General features: G+C 34.4%; 1 protein-coding gene across 3 annotated transcripts; it reads left to right on the top strand.

The window, feature by feature from the left end:
* The first annotated feature begins 2,259 nt into the window (after positions 1-2,259).
* LOC122134002 (histone H3-like centromeric protein A) lies at positions 2,260-8,148 on the top strand. 3 transcript variants are annotated; one of them, XM_042738877.1, is made up of 6 exons: positions 2,273-2,405; positions 2,606-2,661; positions 2,759-2,907; positions 3,734-3,849; positions 3,991-4,065; positions 7,776-8,147. In XM_042738877.1, exons 3-6 carry the CDS (start codon positions 2,790-2,792, stop codon positions 7,902-7,904), a joined length of 438 nt encoding a protein of 145 aa, XP_042594811.1. In that variant the 5' UTR covers positions 2,273-2,405; positions 2,606-2,661; positions 2,759-2,789; the 3' UTR covers positions 7,905-8,147. The 3 variants fall into 3 exon arrangements, with proteins under 3 accessions (XP_042594813.1, XP_042594811.1, XP_042594812.1); XM_042738878.1 differs by having other exon boundaries at positions 2,287-2,405; positions 2,620-2,661; XM_042738879.1 differs by lacking the exon at positions 2,606-2,661 and having other exon boundaries at positions 2,260-2,405; positions 7,776-8,148.
* The last annotated feature ends 343 nt before the right edge of the window (positions 8,149-8,491 follow it).

Genomic DNA, 8,491 nt, shown 5'->3' with positions numbered 1-8,491 from the left:
ACAGCGGACTCCACAACATGGCAGCGGCAGCAACAGAGAGAATAAAAGTTACCCCTTCTTTCTTTCCGTGAACATTTGGGTGGCGTTATGCAAATCTTCCCGCATAGTGACGTAGAGATGTGGGGGAATGTTAGAACGAGCAATTTTAGGAAGGGTGTGGTTGACTCTTCTTAACCTTTATAAAGAATATCTATTTGAAACCATAGTTGCCAAGTCTGCGTATTATACGCAACTTTGGGCTTCTTTTTTTGTAAAGTTGCGTGAAAAAATCCTGGGTCGCGTGTTGCGTTTTTTTTTGGTCTTATTTTATAAAATATGGTTGCTTGTTAGGAAAACCTGACAAGCAACTTCGTTTCTTTTCATTTATGTTCACTGTATTCACCAATGCATTGATTGACACTCTGTCTGCTCACAGTTAATAGCCAATCAGTGCAAAAATATAAGCGCTGAAGCATAATTTGCCAAATATTCTGCCCCCTTCTCAGACGCCTTTTTTTAACGTGATTTTTCTTCAATGAGGATTTGGAGAAAAATCACATTCAAAAAGAATGTGCGTGACGCTGTAATCCAAGCAATGATAGTAGTAGATTTAGAGGAGTGGGATGACTTTCTTTCCTTTATAAAGCAGCCTATTTTTTTTTTTTTACAATGTTTTGTTATCAATGTTTTGTTATCACTGTAATTAAAAACAAGTACGCCTATAGTATGTAGTAGGCCTATCGCCCTACTAATACTAAGAGTATATTTGTTTTTTTATATTTGGCCTGTTTCCATCTCTCCAATCCTACTCCTGCTCACAGGTGATTGGAGATGAGTTTTGTTCCTGCTTTGTTGCAGGTTTGTTGATTTTTGTAAAATAACTTATGTTTTTACTTTTCAGATAAAAGGGTAGTTTCAGTTTAATATGTTGCAGGGCTCAGCTTTTGGGAAATAAATAATTGATAATAAATAATTTTGATGATAATAAATTATCAAAAAATATTGGGCTTGTTTTTGAAGCTTTGGTTGCTTATTTGTCTTGCGAGAGTTGGCAACTATGTTTGAGACTTTAGTCTTTGCAACTTTACAGATCTTCTTTGTAACACTCCGAAGAGAAAGGAAAAATTTAAAACATATCATATGATCCCTTTAATAGATTTGGATACTAGACAAAATACAGTTTTTATCAGACAAGAAATTGTTTATCAGACAAAATTCTGCTGATAATTTTGGATACCAGACGAAAAAGATGTCTTCTTCTAGTATCCAGGATTCCTGCCATGGAGGTCTCATCTAACATTAGTAACATAATTTTATATTTTGAATGCAAGCAGTTATGAGGGAAAATGACATCATGAACTAAGAATATTATGTATATGTATTTGCTTTTGTTTCATGTAAGGTAACAACAAATCTGCAATTTTATTAAAGGATTTAATCAGTCACCTATTCAAAAAATTAGGCTCTGTGTTTTTCCCACTGTTCGCAATTGTAACCACCTATGTTTACTTCATGTGATCAAGAGCAATAAAGAATCAATAATATACTTTTCAGCATCAAATATGGTATCTGTACTCAGTATTTTGATGATGACGAAATTATGAAATTGAAAAAATGTTTTCACCACCCATGTAATAATGTTAATGAATTAAGGATGTTCATATAATTTTTTTTACCCATATAACTGCAATTTGGTGTCAAATATAGCCAATTTAGACCCTTCAAAATTCAAATTAAATTCTGACGGGAAACAGAATTTCAACCTCTGGGATTAATAATAACACCCACGCACACACAATAAAATTAACATTTAAAAAAAATCACATAAATGAAATATCTCTGCACTTTAAACCAAAGATGACATGATAATATATTTAGACAACAAAACAAATGAATATGAACTAATATCGATTGTTTTACATGAAACTGTTTTGTGTTATAGGAGAAATTGTAAGAGAAACTGAAATTGCACTGTTAACTGATATTTTATATACATAAAAAATGTCCTCAAAGGACCAGTACGTGACTGAAATCCTCACTAAACGTACTTAGCAAACAAATTAGAGACAACTATGATTGGTGCATCGGGACCAGCGCTGATAAAAGTAACAAGAACCACATGGATAATCGCATCGCGCTAAATCCCACCCATTTCCATCGCTCTTTGTTTACTGCTCCTTGTTTCTAACTCTGACTCTATTTCTTTGAAAAGGAACCAAGATATATATATATCACTGGTTCTTGGTAGTATACACCATAATAAAATTGTGTTGTAGCAAAACACCCGTGGTGGCCCAATCAAATGTCTCCTCTTGACGTCATGCGCGTATTGGCTCCTCATTGGCCCGGGAACTGTGTTGGTAGCGTGTAGCACTGTTTGAATTCGTGCGTGATAGAAGACCTCAAAACTACGATATTAAGTGCTGGTAAATAATGCGTGGGTTTTGTGTGTTTTGATTGCTTGAAATTTGTAGACCTTGCGAAATATTGGGCCTAGAATAGAGATAAAGTGTCTGACGTCGCGCAGTCGTTTTTATATTTACCAATTTTATATAGTTTAAAATTAATAGTTCTGTATGTGAACTGAAGAATACGTTTTGTTTTCCGATATTTAATGTGAGATTAGTGCTTTGAATTTAGGTACTGGCGTGGATTATTAACGGATACGAACTAATCCCACAGGTGAAAACTGTTCAGTATTGTCCAGCGAGAGTATAAGAGAATACTGTGATCAGCATCCTTTCATCGGCGACTAACAGTTGCTTTTGGTCTGTTGCAGTCTGGTGCTGTTGATCTGACATTGTGTGGCCATGCGGCACAATAAATCGGCACATAAGCGAAAACCATCAACCCCAAGGCGCCGATCTCCCCCAGAGCAGATACCGCCACCCTCGACATCCAGAGCCCGGCGCACCAGCGGACCCTCCGGTGAGCTCTTTCGTGTCGGCTTCCTTCTCTTAGCAGTGTGCGTAATGCAAGTAACGTTACACGAAAATGTTTCCATGCGATTTATGGGTCAGGTGGGTGACGTAATGGTTAAATACACAATTATAATCTTCATTAGCATAATGTAAACTGCTTTCCTGATCACGTGGTTCTTTACACCAGCCGTGAGAAAATTTCAACAAATCAAGAGAGCTTGCAATTTTATATTTGTCTACTTTGGCTAAAATATAACTGAAGATTCTTCAATAGCAAGCGAGTTCTTCGGTTTGTAGACTTTATTTATTTATGTATTTATTTATTTTGCTTCAGGTTGTTCTATATATCGAATTTCTATCATTAAAATACACGTGATAAATCTTACAACAAATTTGAAGGGGGAAAACTTAAATTGCAAACATCGCAGATTTTTTGTTTAATCAGTCTTATCAGTCTTACTTATTTCATTTATATTAATAGTCAAAAAGCAATATAATTATTGTTTCTTTGTAATAGTAAAACTGATTTAAAGATTAAAGATAAGAAAATAATGTTTTAAACATGATTTCACATCCAGCAGGTGGCGACACGCACTGAATGTAAATCTTTTTAACTCACGGATTCGGCGCTCTGTTGAGAATGTCTTTCCTGTGCTTTCCATTAAAAATAGTTAGCTGGTGGGGGGGGCATGGGGGCCCATCAGGACTGCCTATGCATAGGGCCCGGGATCTTGTGCAACGCCCCTGGGTCTTGTTACAATACTTTCTGGTGAACTGAACGTGTAAAAAGTGAACTGTATTATGTGAACTGTTTAATGTGCTTTCTGTACTAGAAGCGTCCCCACGCAAGAAACACCGGTTTCGCCCTGGCACCCGAGCTCTGATGGAGATCCGCAAATATCAGAAGTCTACTGATCTGTTGCTGCGCAAGGCCCCGTTTTCACGACTGGTACTACTGATTGAGTGCATCATTTAACAAACACCTGAGATCCCATGATTAGCCTTTTGACACCTAATAATTCAAAAACACGAACAAGCTGTTTTCAAGTGATGTAACAGTAATGTTAATTTTTTTTTTCCCTCCTGACAGGTGCGAGAGGTGTGTCAGACATTCAGTCGAGAACACATGATGTGGCAGGGATATGCTCTAATGGCATTACAGGAGGTAGGTGACAATTAGAAATAATTTATTTTTCAATTTATATTGTATTATAAAATGGAGAGTTCTGGCCCTGGATGCTGACTGGTCCATGGAAATAGCTAATATATTTAAATCACTGCGCAAAGGCCAACTGTTAACTTTTAAATTAACTATTAAAATTCGTGTCTTCTGTGTTTTTATTATGTTTGAAGGTGAATGTCAGTAAACTTGCAGTCACTCCAAAATCAAAAAATTAAAGAAGGTTTAAAGATTAAAACCTTTTATTTACAGAAAAGGAAGTATATTTTAGGCCATTAAGACAAAGCTAAAAAGTCACTGTAATGTGTTCTGAGGTAAAAACTGAAAAATTGAAGATTGTAATAGCAAAGTTGTCGGTAATAGTTTTACATAATTTGTTCTGTACCAACAGCAGCACCACAGAAAAAACTATTGGAGCACACCTTTAACTATTTACTTATTTTAACTATTTTCATGCTAATAATAAGTAATATTAATATGTAACCTTCAGATTGCAAACAGCTTTCAAAATGCAGTGTAAATGCAGACTAATTTATTAATTAACAAGACTGCAGCACCATTTTTTTTTTTTTTTTTTTACGTTTTTCGTCCTATTTGTTGTTTTGGTATTTCTATGATGGTTGTGGATGATACTCTCAAAACTTGTACTTCACGTAATTAACTTATTTAGATTGTGTTTAGACTTTGGTGGTTGTAATGAGAGGATTCGCGAGCTTGCAGGAGCTCACACTGAATACATACTTGAGCAGTGTTGAGTGTATTTATATTTTGAGTATTGGGTTTGTAAGCCAATTTGTTTTACCACTATGCTGTTATAATAGAGCACTGGCATTCATCTGAGGGTTTTAACAGCCCTACCTGTACTTATCACCCACTCACCTAAACCAGTTTTTCTGAAACACGCCAATCAGTAGACCAATCACAACAGATTGGGTTTTTTGGAAGGTGGGTTTTAAAGAAATCAAAAATGCTAAAACATTCAGACAGAGAATAGCATGAAAAAATATAGCACTGAAAACAACTCTCTTAGCATGAACACAGAGATATTTTTCCCTGCTTATTAAACCCTTATGTTCATATTCATTACAGTCAGGGCCGGATTTACTTTCTATTGTGAAGTGTTTTTGCCCTCCACCCCTCCCCTATTAATATATAGTATTAACCCCCAAACAGCCCCGCCCTCTCCTGAATCCATGGAAAGCATTACAGTGTTCTGTATCGCAAAAAGTGCAAAGTCATTCAACCTGCATTCAGTCATTGAGGAACAAATGTAGTTGTTCCCTTGTTTGAGAACAAAGAAAGATCATTTAATTAAATCTGGAATAATTGACTCGAGTGTCATGGCAACATCACCTCCTTGGCTGTGCATTATTTTTCTAATAATTCAACAGCCATCATTCTATTTATACTACAAGCACACATTTTTCAGATGTTTTATTTCGAGATCTTTAAGAAGTTTGTCCTTAAAACGCGTTTGTGTGTAGGACTAATTTCTTATTTATTCTCTTCTCATGCTAATTTCACTTGTGCCACCCTAACGTGTCAGAAGTGATGTAGGTGAGAAATAGAATGCGGCATTAGTGTACCGTTGGGGACTTCGTGCTGCATCGTGTCACATCTGGTTTAGACAGAATCACTGATTATTAATGGGATTTATTGTCTTTTGTCGTGTTGCGCTGCTTGTGTCGCATGTAGACAGCGTTAGTTATACGGAAATGTTAAAATATAAATACTTAATAATTACCAAATTTAGTGTGACGGTTTAACAATATTACCATCACTCTATTTTTGGTATTTACAAGTCACTGGTCCAATTTGTTTTTAGTTGTTTTTGCTCAAAGTCGGTCGCACCAAATCTGCTGTTTAGGTGACCAGATTTCTGCATTGGAAATCGGGGACATATTCTATTGGATTGGTCAAAATATAATTGAAATCTCATTTGTTATTATTTATGAATTTTAAAAATGGGGACAGTACATTTGTTTTTTTTTTTTCTTTTTGTTTTTAATTGTGGGTTCCCTATACTTTTATTAAAATAATTAAAATTTAGACTGAAAACCGTTAATAGCAACCATTGTAATCTACCGAAATCAAGACTTCACAAAAACAACTTTATTAATTAATTATTTAATTAAAACTAAAATGAGTAATATTGTAAATAAAACTTTTAATTTAAGACTTTTTAATTGTATTTAATATTTTTCATTTTCACAAACTAATTATACTGTATACACACACACACACACATAATATATATATATATTTGTAACATAATAATAATTATTTTATTTTATTTATAGGCGTCTTTCAGGGCACCTTACAGCATTGACAGTAAAATCAAAGCAATACAAAACACAAACTACAACATAATTGCTACAAAACATAATCAGTATAATCATACTGAAACCAAAAGTCAAATATATACAGCTAATCCAAACAAGTATGTTTAGTTTTGGTTTTAAACTGGAAGATGGAGTCCAGCTGACGAATACGTAATGGTAAAAAAATTCCAAACGTTTAGCACTGAACAACTAAGATCCCTAGGCACCCATAGAGCTTAACTTAAATATTGGTAGACTCAGTAGATCTTCAAACACGATCTTAAGGAACGTGCTGAATTTTATGATGGAAGAACGTCTGAAAGATGAGGAGGAGCCAAACTATGAGGAGCTTTAAAAAGTGAGCAGCAGATTTTATAATAAATACTATAGTGAACAGGAAGCCAGTAAAATTTCCTTCACATGAATCTAGTCATGTGAAGGAATGCTGTCCGGAATCACAAAAGGCATAAGGGCTAATCGTGTCAGCTTGCCATCTGGACAGATGTTTTCATAGGTTTGTTTGTTGTTGTGGTATCTTAGCTCTTCTACATTAAACATTAAATACTTCCACCAGGCTCAGAAATAAACCTTTTCAATTTTAGCCCTTTTAACAGCGATTTTTATAATTGCCTTATTAAATGTTTGTGTAGGGTATTTTTTTTTTTTTTTTTTTTTTGTCAAATACTTCAATTTAACCATTTATTTTAATCAATCACAATATTATAGACTGCTTCCAATCAGTTTTTTTTTTCCAAATGAACAAAAGCCATCTTCACACTGTGCTGCATCTGACATGGAATTTATGTTTGTTTACACATAATGATTCTCATCTATGTTTTCACACACACACACACACACACAAATCCATAATGTAAATAGCCTATTTAAAAAAAAAAAAAAAAAAAAACAGGCACTCAAAGGGTGAAGCTGCAATATCATGACAATCATTTCACTATTGCACTTGATATTGTAATGATTATTAATGTTGTGTATTAATTATTAACACTAATTATTAATAGTGTAACAAAGTAACTAATAGTTCTTTGTTAAACAACTAGAAAGGTGTTAGCTGGGGGAAAAGCATGCTACCTTCTTGCTACAGACAAAACAAGCTAAGAACGGTTTATGAATTTATTGCTTTTTGCAGATTAGACATTCAAGACTTCACATTGGTTACCAGGTGGAAGTAGTTATACCTAGACAGACTGCTTAACTGAAAAACAGAAACTAAAGCTACATTGTGATTAACTACAATTTATTTGTCTCATCCACAGTTCATATTGCCATATTTTTGTATTGCAGTATATAATTTTTATTGAAATAATTTACAGTATGTTATAGTTGTTTAATTATTGCTCTTTCATGTGCTTTTAGGCTGCAGAAGCATTCATGGTCCGTCTGTTTTCTGATGCCAACCTCTGTGCCATTCATGCCAAGAGGGTGACATTGTTTCCACGTTTAATTGGTCTTGACATGCGAATCAGAGGTGTCGAAAACATGTGAAGTTGGAATTTTTTTTTTTTTTTTTTTTTGTACGATTTGACGAATTTCCTTACAGACACTTGTAAGGACACTTTCCTCAAATCAAATGTTAAAATAGTTGCATATGCAGCCAAAGAAACCATGGCATGGAAGTGTATTGATATGAACTTATTTTTAAACATTTTTTAGGAATTGTAATATAAAGCATTTTATTTTGTGTTGTAAAGTTGCAAAGAAGATGTTTGTTTCTGGTGATGTTTGTTGATAAATAAAACTGATAGTTGCAGTATTGCAGTTTTGTGTTGGCAGCTCTTTGGCCAGTCCACATCAGAATGTTTAAAGGGGTGCTATTATGCTTTTTCAACTTTAGTTAGTCTGTTATGTTGCTGTTTGAGCATAAAAAAAAAAATCTGCAAAGTTACAAAGCTCAAAGTCCAATTCAAAATGAGATATTTTTTTTAACAGAAATCACTTTTCAAAAACTACAATGAATGACTTGTTTGGACTACAAAAAATATTTTCTGGGATTTGTGATATCACAAAGATCGACGAATGGGACAAGACCTGGTTGAGCTGCACTAGAGAAGACAACGATTATTATCACTATG

Source organism: Cyprinus carpio, chromosome B15, assembly GCF_018340385.1.
Source record: "Cyprinus carpio isolate SPL01 chromosome B15, ASM1834038v1, whole genome shotgun sequence".
Lineage (NCBI taxonomy): Eukaryota > Metazoa > Chordata > Actinopteri > Cypriniformes > Cyprinidae > Cyprinus > Cyprinus carpio.
This window is presented reverse-complemented; position numbering and strand designations above follow the sequence as displayed.